At 47.3% G+C, this 24,656-nt stretch overlaps 1 protein-coding gene across 6 annotated transcripts in view; it reads right to left on the bottom strand.

Moving 5' to 3' along the window:
- Positions 1-1,505: 1,505 nt before the first annotated feature.
- hgs (hepatocyte growth factor-regulated tyrosine kinase substrate) overlaps positions 1,506-24,656 on the bottom strand; it is a 39,554-nt gene continuing 16,403 nt past the window's right edge. Inside the window, exons 9-23 of one of the 6 annotated variants that reach the window (XM_038777007.1) lie at positions 23,974-24,039; positions 23,305-23,331; positions 21,430-21,514; positions 20,738-20,860; positions 18,789-18,884; positions 18,052-18,090; positions 17,797-17,940; positions 17,460-17,673; positions 16,102-16,274; positions 13,986-14,126; positions 12,456-12,633; positions 10,156-10,289; positions 7,340-7,453; positions 5,812-5,907; positions 1,506-4,179 (exon numbers count right to left, since the gene is read on the bottom strand). In XM_038777007.1, coding sequence (XP_038632935.1) covers positions 4,096-4,179; positions 5,812-5,907; positions 7,340-7,453; positions 10,156-10,289; positions 12,456-12,633; positions 13,986-14,126; positions 16,102-16,274; positions 17,460-17,673; positions 17,797-17,940; positions 18,052-18,090; positions 18,789-18,884; positions 20,738-20,860; positions 21,430-21,514; positions 23,305-23,331; positions 23,974-24,039 — 1,714 coding nt within the window. In that variant the 3' untranslated portion in view covers positions 1,506-4,095. The remainder of the gene's footprint in view (positions 4,180-5,811; positions 5,908-7,339; positions 7,454-10,155; positions 10,290-12,455; positions 12,634-13,985; positions 14,127-16,101; positions 16,275-17,459; positions 17,674-17,796; positions 17,941-18,051; positions 18,091-18,788; positions 18,885-20,737; positions 20,861-21,429; positions 21,515-23,304; positions 23,332-23,973; positions 24,040-24,656) is intronic. The other 5 variants (XM_038777010.1, XM_038777012.1, XM_038777011.1 and 2 more) reach the window with 5 other exon arrangements.

A 24,656-nucleotide genomic window follows, 5' to 3' on the forward strand; every position in this document is an offset into this window, starting at 1 on the left:
AAAATTGTGACTTCTGTATCTGCTCCTCCTGATACACGAGTAAATTTTACCCACACAAGTAAATTCTTTAGACATCTGGCACCTTCTTATCAATCACCTCTTGATCAGGCTGTACAATCTTTTGCACCTCCTTCGCTTCACTTGGGCTTTCCTTTACCACTTCAACAAACCCACTGTCTTATCCTGTTTTACCATATCAGCCTTCAGAGTGCTTTTTTTCAACCACCAACACTGACTTTACATGGCCTAGTTTATTACAGTGAAAACATTTGAAACTTTTCATTTCTTTTCCACCCTCCTGGATTTCTTTTTTAATCTGAGGTACACTCTCCTTACCATCTCCCATCAGATCACCTTTGCCTTTACCACTTGAGTATTTCTCATGTCTCCAGTTTCTATCCTTCACAGGCTGAAACTGATTTCTGAAACCAAGCTTTGATTTATGAACTAATTCATAATCATGCCATTTCTGCTCTAATCTCGCAATTTTAACCCTCTGCTCTTCCACATGAGTTCTCACTACATCAGGAATTGAATTTTTAAACTCCTCCAAAAGTATTTCTCTGAGCACTTCATACATTTGATCTATTTTCAAAGCCCTTATCCACCTATCAAAATTACTCTGATCCTTTAAAACTCCCTGTATGTTTGACCAAATTCTTTCCTTAAATTTCTAAACCTTTGTCTGTAGGCTTCAGGCACTAGTTCATATGCACTCAAGATGGATTTTTTCACCTCTTAAGTCCCAGATACCTTCTCCGGTAGCGATGCAAACACTTCACTAGCCCTATCAGCTTTGTTTGAATCAGTGATGATGTAGCCATCTGGGATGGCCACTTACAAAGGATCCTGGGAAATATGGTCAACCCAGGACTAATAAGGAAGAGAGGGCCAGAGACACAAACGGGCCAGGATCTTACAATTGAATCTGCTGGAGAGCTTTTCAGGAGAGTCCACAGCGGGACAGAGCAGTGCTGGTGTGAACTGTATCCAGAGTTCCAGGGCCTCTGGTGAACAACCCCATTAAGAATAAACTGAAATCGGGAACAAAGCAGTAATAAAGATGATTTATTGAGGTATGGCTTTATTAATTGTGCCAATGCAAATCAGGCTGCAAAGCCCATGTGTGTTTTATGCAGGGTAGTGCTGGCAAATGAAAGTTTAAAACCCTCAAAACTTCAAAGGCATTTGAAGACTAAGCATGGCGAATCCGAGGGCAAACCTCTTGACTTTTTTCAATAGATGCAGCGAAAACATAAATCGTCAGCTGAAGTCCTTAGCAGAAATGTAACATTGAATGACAAAGCAAGTGAGATCTTGAGGACCGGTCGCATTAAAGGTAAGTGAAAATGGTGGGCCACGAAGGTCGGCCGGTTGGTAAAAGTGGGTCCCCGGGAAAAAAAGTTTGAAAAACACTGGTCCAGATCATCGTAACCCGTTGTTTAAAAATAAAAACCTTATTTCTCAAATAAACCACACACCGATTCCGCGGAAGTAAACAAATATGAAGGGAAAAATGTTTATTAAATATAAAGTATTAAAATGAGCTGAGATGGTGATGAAAGCTGAACAGTGTTGAATGAGGGAAAATACACAAGACATAGAGACACGTTCATGTACAGCAGAACAGAACGTGTGTGTCCAGTGCCTTACTGACATTAAACTGGTACGTCATCTACCCAAACTACAATGTAAATTATCCTGTACAATATTATACTGCAAATGAATAGACTATTTTCAATTTAAACATGCACACCCTATTATGAAACTTTCTTTTTTTTAAATTAGACATTTAATTGTTTATGTTCCAAAGAACACAAATATAGGACAGAGTATGACTGCACAATATACAATATGCTATACGGATGACAGCTACAGATTATGGTTAATTATATTGAGCTCCATTATTACGCAGAGACAGTTCATGGAGGTTAGTAACTTCCACTGCTAAGTGCCTGCAACTCCAATGGCGGGAGGAGTACATGGTAGAGGTCAGCAAGCAGCCAATTGTAATGTCCACCACTTACTTAGGTCAGAGGAATGAATTTCTGATCCGAGTTAGTGATTCCGTATCGTTCAACCTGGGTGTGTAACACGTGGACACACTCAGACTGCAATGTAACCTACAGTCAGGACCACTTGTGCCAACTGTCATGGTTGCTCATTCTTTACCCTCGACCCGTCTGATATTTTAAAAACATTTCTCTGTTGCCGCATCCCGCATATTCCTTGACAAGCGAAGGAGAAAGGGTGAGTGACAATCGAGAAGCAGGCAGTTTATTGAACAGAGCCTCCACGAGGCTCCCTGTGTTTAGACTCCTGTATAGTACCTTCCAAAAAACAAAATCAAGAGGTTGGCACAGGCAGTGCTGACTCGAGCAGCCCAGGGGCAAAATGTTTGATGCACGCAAACCTCACTTGTCTAAACAAGAGTTTGACTTGATTCACCAGGACAACAGCTTACTGATAGGAGCATCCCCCCGTACAGAGTTTAAAAGCGGAGTGAAATGGGACACAGGGACCAGTCCCAATATAGCCACTGGTGGTTTCTCAGCCGATTCACGGAGCAAGAGTGGGGAGTGGCCAGCGTACTTGCCAGACATGAATTTGCAACCTCGGGTTGATCAGAGGCGACAGCTACCCGGCGAGGGAGTTGAAGTTCCTTTGTTCTGGAACATGCAAGTCCCTGCCCTCTGCCAAGGCATGTCCCAGACTCACAGAGAGCTGGGAAGGTGGAGAGGTGAGCATGTAGCAGCATCCCTGCGATTGGAGCTGGGATTGGTAAAGAGAGAAATACAAGGTGTGTTTTGCTTTCCAGGTTACTGTGCAGATGCCAGTTGAGGACAGCTGTCATTTCCCTTCCCCACTCCATGCTGGAACGGACGGACACGACGACACACCTTGCATTGATATGGCGCCTTCCCCAGCCTCAGGAAATCCCAAAGCACTTTATAACCAATCAGATACTTAAAGAAAAATTTAGAGTGCCCAATTCATTTGTTCCAATTAAGGGGCAATTTAGCGTGGCCAATCCATCTACCCTGCACATCTTTGGGTTGTGGGGGTGAAACCCACGCAAACATGGGGAGAATGCGCAAACTCCACACGGACAGTGACCCAGAGCCGGGATCGAACCAGAGACCTCGGCATTGTGAGACAGCAGTGCTAACCACTGCGCCACCGTGCTGCCCTCCAATCAGATACTTTTGAAGTGTTGACACTGTTGCATTGTAGGAAGTGTGTGGCAGCCAATTTGCACGCAGCAAGCTCTACAAACAGTAATGGGATAACTGATCAGATAACCTGTTTTTGTGATGGCTGTTCAAGGGTGAATATTAACCAGGAGACTGGTGACAACACCCCTTGCTCGTCTGTGAAATAGTTCCCGGGGGGTGGGGGGGGGGGGGGGGGGGGGGGGATACACCTCAGTGCCTGAAGAAGGGTGAGCAAATACTGGTAGATGGAGGAAGCCAGTTACTAAAAAGTCACTTGCTACCGGAAAGAATTGCCAATACAGTTACAAAAAGCAGTTTAGGTAAATGGGGAGAAACAGCTCAACCATCTCCGTTGCTCACATGACACGGCTGAGTGAAAAAGCTCATGTGGTCCCAGGGGTGTGGATTAAAACAACGAGGGTCGGTCGTTTTTGGTAATAAAACGTGAGTGGGGTGGAGTGGAAAGAAAAAAAGAAAATATTCTAACAAGGAAACCCAATCAAAACACCTGTGAACTCAAATTTTCCCTCGTTCCAAAACAAAGTAAGCATCATCCCCAGTCGCTACATCGCACCAACAGGCCTCCCGCTTAAATTTAGAGTCTCGAATGATCATAATGGTCCTTTGCTTCATTCTCTCTCACACCAAGAGCACAAACAGTAACTGGAGATTTACCAGTCAGCAGTCAAATCCATGCCTGTCTTTCAAAAGGATCGGTTTATGAAAGCCAGTATGACTTTGAAAAGTGAATCTGTCAAGAGGCACCATACAGTCCTACATTTCTTTCTTGGCTCCCCTCCAATAATCAACTGGCTAGCTGCATTCCCAGTATGAGGGTGACTGTTCCCTCCCTCTCTCCCCCCACACACAGAGAGAGAGATTAGTCGAACGAGATGAGCTGCGCCTCGGATCCTGGCTGCTGCTGCTGTGGAGGTTGCTGCTGTGGTGGTCCAGGGGGTGGCATCTGCAATAAAGGAAAGGGAAGAGTTAAGATTCAGCCAGATGCTGGTTGCCAACGGCTCCTCATTTGTTTTGCTCCGGATAAATCACCATGCACCATGACAAGTCACAACGGAATCTCACCGACACAGAACACTGGAGAGAAAGAGTTTCAATTGGCTGAACGGTTCGCTCGCATCTTTAACTTTCTTACGCTCTTGGTGCAGGTGTGGCTTTAAACTCAACACTTGTTTCTCACGAAGCTGGGGACGCGGGTATCAGTGCGTAGTACTCTGGCCCAAGTCCACCCCAGATAACTCAACATATAATCCAGGTGGACACTCCAGTGCAGTACTGAGGGGACTGTTACACTGTCAGAGGTGGCATTTTTCAGATAAGAAATTAACCAGGCCATAGAATCCCTACAGTGCAGAAAGAGGCCATTCGGCCCAGCGGGTCTGCACCAACCATCTCAACAAGCAGCCAATCTAGGCCCACTCGCCTGCCCTATCCCCGTAACCCCACTTAACCCGTACATCTTTGGACACTAAGGGGAAGTTTTTAGCACGGCCAATCCACCTAACCTGCACAACTTTGCAGATTTTGAGCAAACCGGAGGAAACCCACGCAGACACGGGGAGAACGTGCAAACTCCACGCAGTCACCCGAGGTTGGAATTGGATCCGGAACCCTGGCCCTGTGAGGCAGCAGTGCTAACCACTTTCAGGTAGATATAGAACCCTCGACACGAATGAAAGACAAGCAGGGGAGCTATTCCCAGCAATCCAACCAATATACATTCCTTAACCAGCATCATTGAAAAAAGAGAGATTACTGGATGGTTTTCACAATGCTGTTTGTGAGAGTTTGATGTACACGAACTGGCTACTGTGCAATCTCTACAATTCTGACTGCATTTCAAAAGTACTTAATTTGCTGTAAAGCTCTCCGGGGACTTCTGGGAAGTGAGAATGGGATAGAAATGAAAGCCGTTTGTCTTCCCCCCCCCCCCCCCCCCCCCCCCCCCCCCACCGCCCCCGAGATGAGGCCCCTTACGCCCTCCCTCGCTCTCACTTGCCAGGCATTTGCAGCTCGCATTCCAAATGGAACTTGGCCAGTAAGATTTACAAAGCAGGTCCTGAAGCCGCAGCAACAGGAGGTCAGATAGTTACACAATGAACTGACAACACAGCCTCTCTCTTTTACCCATTTTTGGATTTTTGAGGCAAGGACTGTTGAAATTAAAATGAATCGCTTATTGTCATGAGTAGGCTTCAATTAAGTTATTGTGAAAAGCCCCTAGTCGCCACATTCCGGCGCCTGTCCGGGGAGCCTGGTACAGGAAGTGCTGGGGAAATGGAATATTCATTATGCAAGCACAGCGTTGGCATCAAGCGCTGCCAGGTCACATATAGCAAAGGCTGAGAGTTTGAAATGCCGTTTTGCCCCAGTAACAGGAAAGAACTCCGTGCTCTATCAAAGAGATGTTTTCTGTTTTCCCACATGATTCATTCGATGAGCTCCGAGACAGACAGCTAGTGCACCATACAACAGCAACACCCCCCCCTGGGTACAAATGTACCGTCGTAAAACAGTGATTGTTGGGTTGGCACTGCCCAAACCTGGGTTGCTGCACACATCCCGGCCCTCCACTTACCTGCTGATACATAGGTTGCTGTGCTGGAAGGTAAGACTGCTGCGGAGGTAAATTGCTCATGGCGGGGTCCTGAGCTGGGAGGGTAGACATCATATTCTGTAGGAGAGCAACAGAGTTGCTTATTGTATATTACAAAGCTTGGATGCCAAAGCACAGGGGAGCAGACTGAGTAAAATACCAAGCTGCATGTTCACTGTAAATACAGCCCCCCATATTATAGAAAACACTAAATACAGCCCCCCATATTATAGAAAACACTAAATACAGGCCCCCATATTATAGAAAACACTGTAAATACAGCCCCCCATATTATAAAAACACTAAATACAGGCCCCCATATTATAAAAACACCAAATACAGCCCCCCATATTATAAAAACACTAAATACAGGCCCCCATATTATAAAAACACCAAATACAGCCCCCCATATTATAAAAACACTAAATACAGCCCCCCATATTATAAAAACACTAAATACAGGCCCCCATATTATAAAAACACTAAATACAGGCCCCCATATTATAGAAAACACTGTAAATACAGGCCCCCATATTATAGAAAACACTAAATACAGGCCCCCATATTATAAATACACTGTAAATACAGGCCCTGAATCATATATACACTGTAAATACAGGCCCTCAATCATATATACACTGTAAATACAGGCCCTCAATCATATATACACTGTAAATACAGGCCCCCATATTATAGAAAACACTAAATACAGGCTCCCATATTATAGAAAACACTAAATACATCCCCCCATATTATAAATACACTGTAAATACAGGCCCTGAATCATATATACACTGTAAATACAGGCCCTGAATCATATATACTGTAAATACAGGCCCCCATATTATAGAAAACACTAAATACAGGCCCCCATATTATAAATACTGTAAATACAGGCCCCCATATTATATACACTGTAAATACTGGCCCTGAATCATATATACACTGTAAATACAGGCCCTGAATCATATATACACTGTAAATACAAGCCCTGAATCATATATACACTGTAAATACAGGCCTCTATATTATAAATACACTGAGAAATACTGGCTCCCAGATTATTATAAATACACTGTAAATACAGGCCCCCATATTATAAATACACTAAATGCAGGCCTTTACCGTTTAAATACACTGTAAATACAGGCCTCTATATTATAGAGCAGAGGAAAAAGCCAAACATTCACTTCTCTGGTTCTACTCAACAATGTGCAAGTGTGATGTGTCGGAGTTAGTTAACAATTAGCCCCTTTAAAATATACTCAACAAAACCAAATCCTTTTTCGAAATAAAACGCGGACAAATACTTGATCATATCCAGATTTCGGAGGACTAATTCTTTTCATGTCTTTCAGGATGGGGTTGTGTTGAATCTCGGAAGGATTATGATCAGTTTTATTGGGGATATCTCTGACCTCAAGACAATCCATTTGGCAACGGCAAACGTTAGGTATTTGGTATTCAGCACAGCTCAATGATGAGGAAGGATAGCTGCAGTAGTGCCTACCTGCATGTTATATGGCTGGTAACCCATGGCAACAGTCTGGGAACCCATGTATCCCAATCCAGCTGACTGAGGCGGCTGGGGAAGAGTTCCGCTCTGTGCCTGCGAAACCACATTCTGCAATGGAAGATTCACAATGAGCTGATACAGAATTGGAAAGTGTCCAGATACACACACACACAGTCCAGAGGCAGAATAGCCCCCTGCGCGCGTGCGCACACACACACACACACACACACCGGCACAACACAAGTAATGAGCTTTCTACTCCCTTGGCTCTGCAAATAGAAGGTTCGCGTGTTTGTCGTGGGAGCCTGGTGGCGAATATTTACTGGTACTTGACTATCAGGGAGAAAGACACCTAAGCAAGTCTGATCCTGTGCTCCTCAGCCAGAGATTCCAGCAGGGGGATCGGGATGGGGTTCAGGTGGCTGATTTCCCCTCTCTAACACAGACTGCGGAGGACCAGGTAGGTCCAATCAGCTGTCCGCGTGGAGTTAGTAACCACGCTGACCTAACCCAAACTCCCCAAGGAATGCAACAAAAACAGAAAATACTGGACAATCTCAACAGGTCTGACAGCACCTGTGCAGAGAGAAGGAAGCTAATGTTTCGAGTCTGGGTGACTCTGTCAAAGCTAGGAATGCAATCTATGGAATTCCTTGCCCAGTGAAGCAGTTGAGGCTCCTTCATTAAATGCTTTTAAGATAAAGATAGATAGTTTTCTGAAGAATAAAGGGATTAAGGGTTATGGTGTTCAGGCCGGAAAGTGGAACTGAGTCCACAAAAGATCAGCCATGATCTCAATGAATGGCGGAGCAGGCTCGAGGGGCCAGATGGCCTATTCCTGCTCCTAGTTCTTATGTTCTTCCAGACTGGCAACCCTCTCTTCCAGATATAGATCCCTCGCCCTCACAAGCCCCACCTCCTAAGATGCCATCCATCTCCCCCAGCTTAAACCCATGGTTCCCACCTCCTCCAAAAAGAAATATACCACAAACAGCATGGGGGGGGGGGAGTGGAGAAGAGAGAGAGAGAGAGAGAGAGAGAGAGAGAGAGAGAGGAGACAGGAGTGACATGGAGAGGTTGAAAATGAGACAGATACAGCTGGGTAGAAACGTGAGGAAGGGGCAGTCTTTGGGTGGTTAAGGAGAGAAACTGACATATAGTTGGGAAATTTTCAAATTAAGGGGCAATTTAGCATGGCCAGTCCACCTACCCTGCACATCTTTGGGTTGTGGGGGTGAGACCCACACAGACACAGGGAGAATGTGCAAAGTCCACACATAGTGACCCGGGGCCGGGACTGAACCCGGGTCCTGGGCGCCGTGAGGCAGCAGTGCTAACCAATGCGCCGCCCTCTTCACAAACAATCATAACGGCAAAATCACCCCACCCGAGAAAAAGGCCCCACAACACCCACACCTTCCGATCTCTGTGGTTCCAGCTCCTCCAATTCCCATCAACATTCAGTTCTTCCCCCAGTTTATGATCTGTTATCAAGTCATTGGCCTCCTTTGGGGTTTCAAAATGCTACTCCCGACCTTCACAGTTTCACTGGGTACAGTCCCCCAAACTGGATCAGCCTCCGGTATAAAACCGCTTCGGCCTTGTTGAATCGGGCGCTGAATTTACACCAGCTCCGCTCCAATGTCCTGACGGACCCTGTTCCCCTCCCATTCGCAATTCGGTTTCTCCCTGGCTCACCCCAGGATTTTCTCCTTCTCCACAAACCTATGGAGACTCACTGTCACCGCCCGTGGTGGCTCCCCCGCTCTTGGCTTCTGCCTTAGGGACTTGTGCGCCCTGTCCACCTCTGGGGCCTTGTCCAGCACCCCCTCCACCAACAGCCCCGTCAGCATCCTTGAAACGCGTCTCATGGCACTCGTGCCTTCCACACCCTCAGGCAAGCCCATGATAAGCAGGATCTGCCTTCTGGATTTCTCTTGCTTCTCCACCCTTGCCCTTAGCGATCTGCGAGGGTCCCCTCGGGGCCCCACCTCCGCCTCCAACACCACCACCTGATCACTGCGATCGGACATCTCCTTCTCCATCGCCTGGATCTGCGGCCCCTGTGCTTCCAGACACTTCTCGACTCTCTCCATCAATCCTTTCAAGGCCGTTACCGCTCCTTCGATGGCCTTCGCCCGATCCTTGTACATCGCCTTTCGCTGCTGGTGGAACACCTCTCTAATAAAACCATCAATTGCTCCACCTGGGGTTTTCCAACTTGCGACAACCCTCTCTCCTCCACCATCTTCTCAACTGTTACTGCGCCACAGGTCTCCTCCAGTTCCATGGCCAGATCTTTAACCTTTTTCCGCTGGGTCTCGTAACCAGTAGACATGCCATTTGGGGGGGGGGGGCAAAGCCTTCGAGCCGGAGCTGCCCTGTGTGCGACCACTCCATGGCCAGCACCGGATGTCCCCTAGTGTGAATCTTCTCTACACAACTCCAGGAGATGGCAGCAGGGAATGGCATTGAAACAGGCAGTATAAGTGGAGGAAAGCAGGAGTCAATGGGGGTGGAGAAGAGAGCAAGGGACATGCATCAAGAGAAAAAGTGTGCGATGAGCGAGTGACATGGAGAGGTTGAAAATGAGACAGATACAGCTGTGTAGAAACGTGAGGAAGGGGCAGTCTTTGGGTTGGTTGAGAGAAACTGACATATAGTTGGGAAAGTTAGGACCAAAGCCACGGAGTGAAACAGAGTCAAAACTGCTGCTTTAATCTAACACCAAAAATAAGCTCAACATCATATAACACCATAGTTAAAGAAAAACTGGGGTCCAGGCCAGAGAAGATTAGGGTGAGACTTACCTGGTAATTCTGTGCAGGAGTTGGTTGGTAGTTTGAATATCCGGTGTTTGTTGTGGGCACTCCCTGGCCTTGCTGGGTGGACTGACTGGTAGGAGCTGCTGGCTGGTACATGTAAGGATTCACCATGTTGGGATCTGAGGTGCACATGAATTGTATGATTGCACACAAGATATTTAGCAAGAGAACAAGCATCCACATGTGCTACCCCAGAGATTAAGGAGCCTGAATGTGGAGTAATTAAATTGCCTGAACTGATCTGTATGCACTGGCTCTGAATAAATAACAAAGATACAACTATTTAGCCACAGTATACAACCTACATTGGCAGACACGTCCCAACATTCTGAATTATATACCAGTCTGGCAAGTCCCTGATTTTAAAACTCTAATCCTTATTTTCAGATGCGTTCATGGCCTCCCCCACTCCTACCTCTCATCCCGTGTCCACAACCCTCCATTTCTGGTCTCGGACATCTCCGATATCCTTTGACAGTGCCATCAGCTGCTTCTACTCTGGAATTCCGTCAATAAACCTCTCCATTTTTTCATTTCTCTCTCCCCTTTCAGAAGCTCCATAAAACTAACATCCTTGAGGAAGCTATTGGTCACTAGTTCCTAATGAGACTTGATGGTGAATTTTGTTTGCTAACACATTTTGGGATGGAAGCGATCTCTCTTCAGTAACGATGCAACTAATTTACAATAAAACACAAGGGTCACAGTTGCTCATCATCAGAAACAATAGCAGTCCCAGTCCAGACACGGAAACAATAGCCACCCCAGTCCAGACAGAGAAACAATAGCCACCCCAGTCCAGACAGAGAAACAATAGCCGCCCCAGTCCAGACAGAGAAACAATAGCCACCCCAGTCCAGACAGAGAAACAATAGCCTCCCCAGTCCAGACAGAGAAACAATAGCCGTCCCAGTCCAGACAGAGAAACAATAGCCGTCCCAGTCCAGACAGGGAAACAATAGCCGTCCCAGTCCAGACAGGGAAACAATAGCCGTCCCAGTCCAGACAGAGAAACAATAGCCGTCCCAGCCCAGACAGAGAAACAATAGCCGTCCCAGCCCAGACAGAGAAACAATAGCCGCCCCAGTCCAGACAGGGAAACAATAGCCGGCCCAGTCCAGACAGAGAAACAATAGCCGTGCCAGTCCAGACAGAGAAACAATAGCCGTGCCAGTCCAGACAGAGAAACAATAGCCGTCCCAGCCCAGACAGAGAAACAATAGCCGCCCCAGTCCAGACAGAGAAACAATAGCCGTGCCAGTCCAGACAGAGAAACAATAGCCGTCCCAGTCCAGACAGAGAAACGATAGCCGTCCCAGTCCAGACAGGGAAACGATAGCCGTCCCAGTCCAGACAGGGAAACGATAGCCGTCCCAGTCCAGACAGGGAAACGATAGCCGTCCCAGTCCAGACAGAGAAACAATAGCCGTGCCAGTCCAGACAGAGAAACAATAGCCGCCCCAGTCCAGACAGAGAAACAATAGCCCCCCCCAGTCCAGACAGGGAAACAATAGCCTTCCCAGTCCAGACAGAGAAACAATAGCCGTCCCAGTCCAGACAGAGATCACAGATTTCACCGATGGGAATGTGTGAATTGCACGCTCTGGAACACTGGCAGCACCCCATCAATTTGAGTTATCAGCATCTCTGGTCTTCTGGTATCTACTGATGCCAAATCCAAGTTTGTCGACAATTTGATCATTCCGGGTAATTCAAGCATATGCGGATATATTCAGCACAAGTGTAGAATGCAAACCTACAGCCAGTAGCCGTGTTTAAAATGTTTTTCTGTTTATTACTGTTGTTTTTTCATTTATTATTTCATTTGATGTGGGTGTGACTGGCAAGGGCAGCAATTGTTTTTTTAACGATTTTGGGGTTTTTTAAATTTAGAATACCCAATTCTTTTTTTCCCCAATTAAGGGGCAATTTAGTGTGGCCAATCCACCTACCCTGCACATCTTTGGGTTGTGGGGGTGAAAGCCACGCAGACACAGGGAGAATGTGCAAACTCCACACGGACAGTGAGCTGGGCCTGGGATCAAACCCAGGACCTCAGCACTGAGGCAGCGGTGCTAACCACTGTGCAACACCCCCCCCCCCCCCCCCCCCCCCCCAGGCCAGCACTTGTTGCTGATAGCTGTCTTGGTCACCAATCCGGAGACTAGCTCTAAATTCTAGATTTATTTGTGGAATTTTAATTCCAATCAGTGGATGGGGGGGGGGGGGGGGGGGGGGGGGGGGAAAGAGAGGAGGAGAGCGGGGGGGGGGGGGGGGTTTCTCACCTGCTCCAGAGACTGGCATGGAGGGATATGGTCCGGTGCCCGGCTGACCCGCCTGATTCATGTACACAGAGTGCATAGGAGATCCTTCCACTGAGCCCGAGGGGCTGAATGTGCCGGGGTAGCTGGTTGGTCCTGCAGGCTGATACATAACACCACTAGCAGGAGGCATGGATTGGAGCTAGGCAGAAGGAGAAATTCAGATGAAACAGGAGTGTCAAGATCAATTAAGTTAAACATCTGATGCTGTGATTCAGCTTTGTAAGTACCACACAATTAATCAGCAGGTCAATCCTATGGCGGTTTCAGAGGTGCCCTCAGTCCACAGTCATACACGGTGCACCACCACTAGGAAACTCTGAAGAATAGAGCACTCCTAACAAGGGATGCACACTACGGAGGACAAATGGACAACTACAAACATATTTTTGTTCTGAAAATGAATTATCAAGCAGTTAAAAAAAACGGTGTGATCTACAAAAACACCAAAACACACCAGGGAGTTATAGAATCAGGTGCCAACCTACAATTGTAAACTTGGGAGCAGTTTGAAAATGGAACCTGGACCCAGGGATTAAATTAAATTCCCCTCGCACGTTTCTTGTTAATACATATCAAGCCCCATCAAACAGTCATTTCTCTGAACTTTGGAACCGGTTTGTCAATCATTGTGCGCAGGAATGATTGTAGATAAGATGCAGGGAAACATAGAACATACAGTGCAGAAGGAGGCCACTCTGCCCATCGAGTCTGCACCGACCCACTTAAGCCCTCACTTCCACCCTATCCCCGTAACCCAATAACCCCTCCTAACCTTTTTGGTCACTAAAGGCAATTTATCACGGCCAATCCACCTAACCTGCACATCTTTGCACTGTGGGAGGCACCCGGAGGAAACCCACGCAGACACAGGGAGAACGTGCAGACTCCGCAAAGACAGTCACCCAGTGGGGAATCGAACCTGGGACACTGGAGCTGCGAAGCCACAGTGCTAACCACTGTGCTACCGCGCTGCCCTTGGGCGAAGCCAAGCCTGGCCAGAACAGACTGCAAACAGCAGGGCACTGAGCTACTTGTGTCAGTGATAAACACTACCCTGCTCTCTCTACAATCCCCCCCACCCACCACCCAGACACAAAACAAATCCTTCAATGGATTACAACTTAAACTACTGCAAATATATCAATGATATGAAAAACAAAATCAAGAAAGGAAACCTGCACCACATCAATCAACTGTGCGTATCTGCAAAACAATCTGCAAATTTATGGCCTTGATGGAGCTCGGCTGCCACTTTCAGGGCATTCCCTCCCCTATCGGCGTTACAGCCACGCTCTCCTCTCCCAGGCACCCACTCTTATTTTTTTTTTTTTTTTTTTTTTTTTTTATTTTTTTTTTTATAAATTTAGATTAGCCAATTATTTTTTCCAATTAAGGGGCAATTTAGCGTGGCCAATCCACCTATTCTGCACATTTTTGGGTTGTGGGGGCGAAACCCACGCAGACATGCACCCACTCTTATTTAACTCTAACCTGTGCGTACGGCAGTGGGAAGGCTGGCATCTGCGCTCGCATCTGAATGGTTTGCTTTTGCTGCTCCAGGCGCATTTGCCGTTCCTTCTCCTGTTCCTGCAGCCTCTGAATGGCCAGCTGACGCTGCATCTCAAGATACTCCTAAAACACAATTAAGCAAACGGTTCAAATCCCAGTAACTTCAAGACTGAACCAAGACTTAACAAGACACCTCGTATTACTGGGAAATGCATACCACTACCAGCAGGGAACATGGACTGGAGCAGAATAACAGGGAGAGTTTAGGGGAGGCGCTGGTGTACATAGAACATACAGTGCAGAAGGAGGCCATTCGGCCCATCGAGTCCGCACCGACCCACTTAAGCTCTCACTTCCACCCTTTCCCCGTAACCCAATAAACCCTGCCTCCCATTCCCACACACAACCTGCCTCCCATTCCCACACACCTGCCTCCCAATCCCACACACACCTGCCTCCCATTCCCACACACACCTGCCTCCCATTCCCACACCTGCTTCCCATTCCCACACACCTGCCTCCCATTCCCACACCTGCCTCCCATTCCCACACACCTGCCTCCCATTCCCACACCTGCTTCCCATTCCCACACACATCTGCTTCCCATTCCCACCCACACCTGCTTCCCATTCCCACCCACACCCGCTTCCCATTCCCACCCACACCTGCTTCCCATTCCCACACACACCTGCTTCCCATTCCCACACACACACACCTGCTTCCCATTCCCACACACCTGCTTCCCATTCCCACACACCTGCTTCCCATTCCCACACACACATTTGCTTCCCATTCCCACACACACATCTGCTTCCCATTCCCACACACACCCGCTTCACATTCCTACACACACCCGCTTCCCATTCCCACACACACCCGCTTCCCATTCCCACACACACCCGCTTCCCATTCCCACACACACACCTGCTTCCCATTCCCACACACACACCTGCTTCCCATTCCCACACACACACACCTGCTTCCCATTCCCACACACCTGCTTCCCATTCCCACACACCTGCTTCCCATTCCCACACACCTGCTTCCCATTCCCACACACCTGCTTCCCATTCCCACACACACATATGCTTCCCATTCCCACACACACATATGCTTCCCATTCCCACACACACATCTGCTTCCCATTCCCACACACACCCGCTTCCCATTCCCACACACACCCCGCTTCCCATTCCCACACACACCCGCTTCCCATTCCCACACACACACCTGCTTCCCATTCCCACACACCTGCTTCCCATTCCCACACACACACCTGCTTCCCATTTCCACACACACCTGCTTCCCATTCCCACACACCTGCTTCCCATTCCCACACCCGCTTCCCATTCCCCCACACACCTGCTTCCCATTCCCACACACACCTGCTTCCCATTCCCACACACACCTGCTTCCCATTCCCACACACACACCTGCTTCCCATTCCCACACACACCCGCTTCCCATTCCCACACACACCCGCTTCCCATTCCCACCCACACATCCGCTTCCCATTCCCACACACACCTGCTTCCCATTCCCACACACACCTGCTTCCCATTCCCACACACCTGCTTCCCATTCCCACACACCTGCTTCCCATTCCCACACACCTGCTTCCCATTCTCACACACACCTGCTTCCCATTCCCACACACACCTGCTTCCTATTCCCACACACACCTACTTCCCATTCCCACACACACCTACTTCCCATTCCCACACACACCTACTTCCCATTTCCACACACACCTGCTTCCCATTCCCACACACACCTACTTCCCATTCCCACACACACCTGCTTCCCATTTCCACACACACTTACTTCCCATTCCCACACACACCTACTTCCCATTCCCACACACACCTGCTTCCCATTTCCACACACCTGCTTCCCATTTCCACACACACTTACTTCCCATTCCCACACACACTTACTTCCCATTCCCACACACACCTGCTTCCCATTCCCACACACACCTGCTTCCCATTCCCACACACACCCGCTTCCCATTCCCACACACACCCGCTTCCCATTCCCACACACACCTGCTTCCCATTCCCACACACACCTGCTTCCCATTCCCACACACACACACCTGCTTCTTTTGTCTCATGATCTCTAGCTTCTGCGCTAACTGGATCTGCCGCTGGCGTTCCGCTTCCTCGGCTGCTCGCCGCAGCTTCTCGCAGTGTTCCTCGCGCAGAGCGTTCAGTGCTCCTCTTGCATCTCGGATCTGGGCCAGCTTGTCCTGTAGACCTTCGTAGTACACTGAAATACAACAAAAAAAAAATGAAACCATCCTCTTTGATCATTTGGTTCCCCAACAATCCGTCAATACGACACTTTAAACAAAGGATTTTACAAGTCCCTGTGTGGTCAGACATGTGACTTTAGTGTCTATCCCAATAAAGTACTGCTCTTGGGAGTCCATAGATCACAGGAGACCATTCAATCCATCGTGACTGTGCCAGCTCTTTTGAAAGTTATCCGATTTGTACCCCTCAATTTCTCATTCCTCAACAGCTCTGCAATTTTTCACCTTTTATGTCTGGCTGATTCCCGCCTGAAAGTTACTGTTGGGTCAGTTTCAATCACCCTTTCAGGCAGTGTAAAAACTGGCTGCGGAAAAAAGGCCAATTCTCCTCTCCCCCACAGTTCTTTTAACAAATATCTTAGAGAGTTTAGGTACTGCTGCAGAGTTAATGACTACTGAGCTAGAGTTCTGGAATTTAAAACCGGACTTTTTAAAATGACTGTCAATTCCCAACTTGCTCTTCTATTCAAGCCCCACAGTCAGGGTTGACTGCCCAATATTGCTGCCAAACACTTCCTGTTCAGTTCCAACGCTCATTATAATACACTCTCGATTAACATCGCAAAAGTGTCTCCCCGGCTGTTAAGAGCGTTATTTGCGAGTGCAAGAGCCGACTGGGCTTCCACACAACATACAATGTGAACGGGAGGGTGGAAGAGGGCATGCCAGGTGAAACTGACTGGAGTAGCAGCTGGCTAAAGCACTCACTATTTAATTGTGAGTTTTGCGAGCATAGAACCGGACTGAGGAAGCTACCGTAGATATTAGGACTCAAGCCAGGGGATAACCATTGAGAATTCCACATTCTTTGGTAGCCTACATTTAGCTTTCGCCTCTTTCCTGCCACTGTGAGATACCAAAGCCAAGGTACAGGACCAGACAGGCTGTTACCGGGCCTGTGTCAACACACACCAACAAACTCCTGGATGACGGATGGGTGGAAGCCCCAGCGGAGTGAAGCACGCCATTCAGCCCAGCAGGTCTTATAGTTTACCCTGTACACAATGTTCCTCCCACACTACCTGATTTCAGCCCATCAACAAACTCTTCTACTTTTTTCTCCCACGTTAGCGTGCTTTCCCTCAAAATGGAGTCGTAATATCTGCCTCAACAAGTGCTAGTGAGCTCAAAGTACTCACAGCGCTTCTCATCGAGCTGATTCAGGAGCTCCAGGAGCTGAGGGTGCATGTTGTTGATGGACTGGAATAAGGACAGCACGGCAGTGTCGTTGGTGATGCTGCGGCCGCGTATGTGATTGCTCTTCATCCGGTTCACAAATGTTACCACTGAGTTCTGCAGTGCCTTCAGGAACTGGTCATGGTTCTCCTCAGACTCTCCGTTCTGATACTGCTGCTGAAACCGCAAAACAAAAACAAATACTAAGTCTGAGGCCATTATATAGAAGGTGAAGCAGTTAATTTTGTATGTTTTTTTTTTCTAGCCAATTAACAAAAAGTCCTTTCACCACCCATTTACCTCCACTACTGTGACAGGAGCTGTGTGAGTCTCAATGGGCTGTGAGACAGACTCCACCACAGAGACTGGGGCAGAGGGAGTGGGACTCTTTCGAACCTCCTCCTGTTTCTTCTCCCAGTAGTTGCGATTCAGGTATCGAGCCAGCTTTAAAAAAAACAAAGTTCGAGAAATAAGGACGCTTGTCTCGTTATTTCTCGACATTTGAAAACCACTAAATTTATTTTTAACGAGTCATTAACACAGATTGCTCTTCACCTCGGGATCAATCTCCTCAGCTGTCGGGGCAGAAGAGTTCTGTAAGGGAAAAATACAAGATCATGTTCCAGTTCTTAGCATCGTACATTCAACAGCACCAACCCTTTCTCTCAACAATAATGACAGCATTTACTCTCATAACCCAGTCAGATTATACACAAGTGGGGTGGTTTGAAAATGTTTCCAGTTGTGGGAGCTGCCATGAGCACTCAATGGGCAAATGTATCATGTAACCCGTGCGATTCCAGGTCTCTGTGCTGTAGCCAACCTCTCTTACTGTAGACGTTAACAGCTGACTTGCTGCTTCAGGGCCATGGTTATTGCTCCTCTCTCCTAGGCAACCTGTAACTCCAGTTAGAAGCGGACTCTCATGGGCATCAAGCAAGGGTACAATCAGCACTAAAATAGATGAACTGATCACGTATTTCAATGCCACTTGTGCAAACTTCCTGTTCCTGCGCACAAAATAGCTGCCAACTATTACAGCAGCGACGACACTGCTGGTTGGAAAGCACATTCTGATGTTGTGGAGGACACTTAATAAAAACAATTCCTTTTCTCTATTCAGCAAGAATAGCACCAGGTTCTTTTCTATTCACCAACTAAGTGGCGGGGTGCGCGCGCGCGTGTGTGTGTGTGTGTGTGGGGGGGGGGGGGAAGCATCATATACACACAGCAATGCCAACTCTCCCATGAAATCAATAAATAACATTTAAAAACTACCAATGAACTCTTACCACAGGGGATGAATACAGGCTGCTGACTGGTGGGGCTGAAGAGGTGACAGGTGTTGGGTCAGTCTTTGGGTACATGGAGTAGGTGTTCTTCTGTCTCTGCACAGGGAGAATTCTCAAGTCAGTTCACATTAAAAGGAACGAGCATACATTAACTGCTACCAATTCATGTAGCTCAGTGTGGTGTGTTATCGACATCAACTTCCAGGCATTCAGGAGTATTCTCCGAAATCCTGGCCAAGTATTGACTCCGACGTAAACACCGGAGTGTTTCACGCTGACATCAACGGGCCTCCTGGCCCAGCGATTCAGCGGCCCTCAAGGGGCCAGCATGGTTCCACGCTGCTCCGGTGCCAATACGGGGCCCTGCAATGCCGGCGTGGGTCCACACATGTGCGTGACGGCCATCTCCGCGCCGGCGTAGGGGCAGCACGGTGGCACAGTGGTTAGCATTGCTGCCAATGGCGGTGAGGACCCCGGTTCGAATCCTGGCTCTGGGTCACTGTCTGTGTGGAGTTTACACATTCTCCCCGTGTCTGCGTGGGTTTCACCCCCACAACCCAAAGATGTGCAGGGTAGGTGGATTGGCCACGCTAAATTGCCCCTTAATTGGAAAAAATAATTGGGAACTCTAAATTAATTTTTTTTTAATCTCCGCGCCGGTGCATGCACGTGGTGGCGGTTTCCGCGTTGGCAACGCGCAACATGGCGGAGCCGTACAGCGGGCCCGCGCGGAAGGAGGTAGGCCCCCTCCAGATGGCGGGCCTGGATGCCGTGGAGGCTCCCCCCCCCCGGAATCTGATGCCCCCCGTCCCCCCCACCAGGATGGCCACCGCGACCACGGGTCCGAGTTCCCGTCGGGTGGTACCAGGTTGGGAATTCGGCTGGCCGCTGGGTGGGGGGGGGGGCCTCTTTCAGCGGCCCTCGACCGGCGGCGCATCGACCGGGCGTGATTGCCGCTGATTCTCCGGAGAATTGCGTCCCGGCGCCAGAGTGACGTAGCGGGAATTTCCCCTATCACCAGCGATTATCCAACCCCAGCGCGGACCGGAAGAACATTACCTCTGCTTCTCGCTCCACAGATGCTGCCTGGTCCACTCACTGATTTCCAGTATTTACCACCTTTATTACAGTTTTCCTGCAGCTGCAGTATTTTGCTTTTGCCAAATTGAATATTCAAGTACGCATTTTTAAAAACAACGTTGGGCTTTCGCAAAAGATCTAATTCGAAAAGAGTAAAGAAATGGGGAGGAAGAGTGGCGCAATGGTTAGCACTGCTGCCTCACAGCACCGTGGACCCGGGTCACTGTCTGTGTGGAGTTTGCACATTCTCCTCATGTCTGCGTGGCTCTTACCCCCACAACCCAAGATGTGCAGGGTAGGTGAATTGGCCAGGCTAAATTGTCCATTAATGAGAAAATAAAGAGTAAACAAATAACACAGATCTTCTCAAAAACTGTTACAATACAGGTTGAGGAACGCAAGCCACGTGGCTGGCGCGCCAGGGTCCCAGGTTCAATTCCCGGCTTGGGTCACCGTGTGCGGAGTCTGCACATTTTCCAGTGTCTGTGTGGGTTTCCTCCGGGTGCTCCGGTTTCCTCCCACGAGTCCCGAAAACGTGCCGTTAGGTAATTTGGACATTCTGAATTCTCCCTCCGTGTACCCGAACAGGCGCCGGAGTGTGGCGACCAGGGGCTTTTCACAGTAACGTCATTGCAGTGTTAATGTAAGCCTACTTGCGACAATAAAGATTATTATTAATATAAACACAAGTGCGCAAGAAGTCATAACTTAAAGAACCGAGGCCGTGAACTGAGGCCGTGAGCTTAGAAGTGTACATCTTTCCTCTCTCCAGATTTCACTCTGGCTGGATACTGAACGCAGTGCCAGTGTTCCGCGTGAACGCAACAACAGTTCCTGCACAGGGCTGACTTTGTTCCTCGTGTGGTTACCGTTGTCCCAGGGATGTCGCTCACCATTCTCTCCTTCTCCTCTGCCTCAGACTGTGATAAGGCTATAGCCAGCTGAAGCTCCTCTTCCTCCTGCAAGGCAGCTTCATCACGTTTGGGAGGCAACTGCCACAAACAGAAAGCAGAAAAGACACACAAGATTAACAGATATATTTTCAGAATTCTAACTTTAAAAGATTTAAATTGTTATCGAAACGTGAGCATCACTGGCGAGGCCAGCGTTTATTGATCACCCTTAATTGTCTTTCTTGACCCTCTATGAATCCATGTGGGGTAGGTACACCCACAGCGCTGTTAGGGAGGGAGTTCCAGATTTGAATATCCAGTGGCAGCAGGGATGTAACTCCAAGTCAGATGGTGGTGTCCCCATGTTAAAAGTAATGTCTTCCTTCCACAATTTGGAAAGCCACCCCCAAATGCACAAGTCCAATGGGTTATGAGCCACTTTGAAACAAAGATGCACATGCACAAAGCTATCACCTCCAAATCTGGAAGGGCGATTTACCTAAAGGAGAAGGGATTATTGACCACGCTTACCCAGCTTGTGCATTTAAAAAAACCCAACAAATTTCTTGCAAACGTCTATTTCATCCCAGAAACTCAAAATACAGAAGCATCTAACTGTGCAAGACGACACGGCAAAACATGCTGAACCCAACGGAGTTGCTGTCTACCTGTGACTGCTGGGATAGAGGGCTAGTCAGGTATTCAGGGGGAAGGTCGACCGGTGCTGAAGCTGCGGGTTTGACTTCAGGTTTCCTGGGAAAGGAAGAGAAAGGTCAGCGTGTGTTGCACCAAAGAGCAGAACAAACAGATTTCAATCTCCCAATGCAAATGAAACATGACAGTAAAGTCTGTGCTTTCTGGAATAATGCAAGTGATCTGCATTCATGTACAGAGCTTTAGGAATCTACACAGCTAACTCTGCTGAAGCCTGCTACGATTTAGAAAGCCGAGGCAAACATTATGCAACATGACAATGCAATGGCACACCTCACTAAAACTGCTGCTGGCAAGTGTGGACCAAGTAGTGGCGTTGGGTTAAGAACTTGTATAAATCAGCTCACGTTTCTGATTTGTGCTAGTAGTTTGGAACTGCTACAACTATATGTTAACGGTCAGAGATCCAGTGCTTCCCTGATGTGGCAATACCCCTCAGCTGACATGACCGGGTCACCTGTTGAAATCTGTGCTGGAGAATGAGCAGGCTGTGGCCATGGTCAAGAGGAAAAGGAGAGACGGTTTCAATTAGTCCTCTTGTTTGAAGCAATTTGATGAGAAATCAAGCACTTTTTAAGCTCTGAGAATTGCCCCTTTCTGCTGTTGGTTTGATGAACCTGAAGTCTGGTACAGTCAGCTGCTGAATCTGTTTGCTCGGCTCTTCCATTACTAAACAAGGTGACTTCTATAATAGCATAATATTATTCTATTATAGAGAATAGGTTTGTCACGTTGGACAAGGGTTGCTGTCAAAGGTGAAGCCTGCGCATTGACTTTTGAACTTTGCTGTGATGACCCCAAAGGTTGGCAGCGTCTGAATGGGAAGACCCTTAACATTACAGCAATCAACAGCATGTCTGCCTCCGCTCCCAGCTGACTTATGGAAGTACCTGCCTCACACACCGTTGTCCGTTCAAGAGGAAACCTTCTCCTGCGTTTAGCACAACAGGAGTGCTTCATACCTGGAACCCAGCAAGTTGCATGTACTGATGCACTTCCCCTCTTACACTGTCCTGGGACAATGATTGAACCATCAGATTTGACAACATGGTATCATGTCCAATGGAGTAACAAAGTCTTGCGTCACAGATTGCTGGGTTTGGAGTCCCTGCCACAACATCTCACTTGCCCAGTTACTGTCAGGGCAAAGCAATGGGAGGGAGGAGAAAAGACAGTTCAGAGAACTGGTCTTTCTTAAATGCTCTCCTGTGGATTTGGATCACGAATGGGAACTTCTCGAAATACTGGAAACATTAACCAGAGTTGATGATAATGCACTCTTTCACAAGGGGTGAGGTAGAGAAACCTCGCTGAAGAATTTCTGGTGCACACATGGCATTTTTACATGGACACTTTATCACTGGGAGATGCAGCCATCTTGCTTGATTTAAGATTAGTACTTTATTTGATCCAGATCAGTGCAATGGCAGTGATATTTTTATAGACTGATCACAATTCTCCTTACCCTTGAACTCCAACCCCTCACACCAAAGAAACAAAAGCTGCCAATGAGCATTTACAAGTCCGGGCTAGGTCGGCATTATTTATATAAACTGGATGGATCCAATGGAGACCAGCATGTTTTACTGCTATAGACAATTCTACTCTATCAACTCATTACAAGCTCCTTAACCTACGATGAAAATGTATGCCGATTGCCAACATTCTATAGACAAGGTTAAATTACATACGTTTACCATCTTGATATTTAAATACACGATTTACACAACACTAGGTAAAAATAATTAATACAATGTTGAAGTTACAAGGCAATAATATATTGGTTTAATTGTAATCTACCAATTCAATGAGAATAAAGTTTGGCGTACATGTTACTGGTGTCAAGGTCTTCCTTTCTGTGAAAAAAAAATTATACGTCACCATGGAGGTATACACACACACACGGAGATATTAACTTTAACAACCTGAACTGTTGCACTCAGCCTATACAATTACAGACAATTGGCACACAGACTGGAGCTCCTCAGAAACATTTCTTTTACACACTTTCAGTGGGACATTTCAGGGGCTGCTCCATTCAAGCAATGGGATTCTTTGACAAGGTGAATGAGCGGGTGGTACAATCCTCCAGCATAGAAAAAACACGATTGACTGGACTTGCCAGATGGAGCAGAGAAGTCGGACACTTGGGCTTCAGTTTGTGCACAAATAAGACAACAGCCATGGAAGGAGGCGATGAAACACCAGATTTTATACAGACATCATATGCTCAACTGATATGTTGACATGTGAACTCTGGACGTCTGTACACAGTTCAAAATGTATTTTCCTCTTTACTTTAGACCGCTTTCGACCCACAGCGGTTCCCAAAGATCGTCAAACATGCCAAGCCAGATAAAGAATGACTGAGACCATCGATATTTGATGAAATGGCGGTGTGGAGCTTGTGCTCTCTATTCACAAATCATACTTCCCATTGTTAGTTTATGGTTACGTTTTTCTATCAACAAAATTGCTGCATCAACGTCACCACTCACTTTTGGTATGTTGAATGCCCTGTTGCGGCTCCAGGCTCTGCGGAGCATGTTTCTGAACATTTACTCCTATTGTGACCACCATGCATTGAGAAAAACACCAAATTTATCAATTAACAGTGAGCAAAACCACAGATAATTTACTAATAAAACACTAAAAAATGTATCATGACAGCAGGCTGAGTAATGCTCAGTGTAAACGTATCATTACAGCAGTGTGTAATGCTCAATGTAAACGTATCATTACAGCACAGTGTGTAATGCTCAATGTAAACGTATCATTACAGCACAGTGTGTAATGCTCAATGTAAACGTATCATTACAGCAGTGAGTAATGTTCAGTGTAAATGTATCATGACAGCAGGCTGAGTAATGCTCAGTGTAAACGTATCATTACAGCACAGTGTGTAATGCTCAATGTAAACGTATTACAGCACAGTGAGTAATGTTCAGTGTAAATGTATCATTACAGCACAGTGAGTAATGCTCAGTGTAAATGTATCATTACAGCACAGTGAGTAATGTTCAGTGTAAATGTATCATTACAGCACAGTGAGTAATACTCAGTGTAAATGTATCATTACAGCACAGTGTGTAATGCTCAATGTAAACGTATTACAGCACAGTGAGTAATGTTCAGTGTAAATGTATCATTACAGCAGTGTGTAATGCTCAATGTAAACGTA

This window comes from Scyliorhinus canicula, chromosome 18 (assembly GCF_902713615.1).
Source record: "Scyliorhinus canicula chromosome 18, sScyCan1.1, whole genome shotgun sequence".
Classification (NCBI taxonomy): domain Eukaryota; kingdom Metazoa; phylum Chordata; class Chondrichthyes; order Carcharhiniformes; family Scyliorhinidae; genus Scyliorhinus; species Scyliorhinus canicula.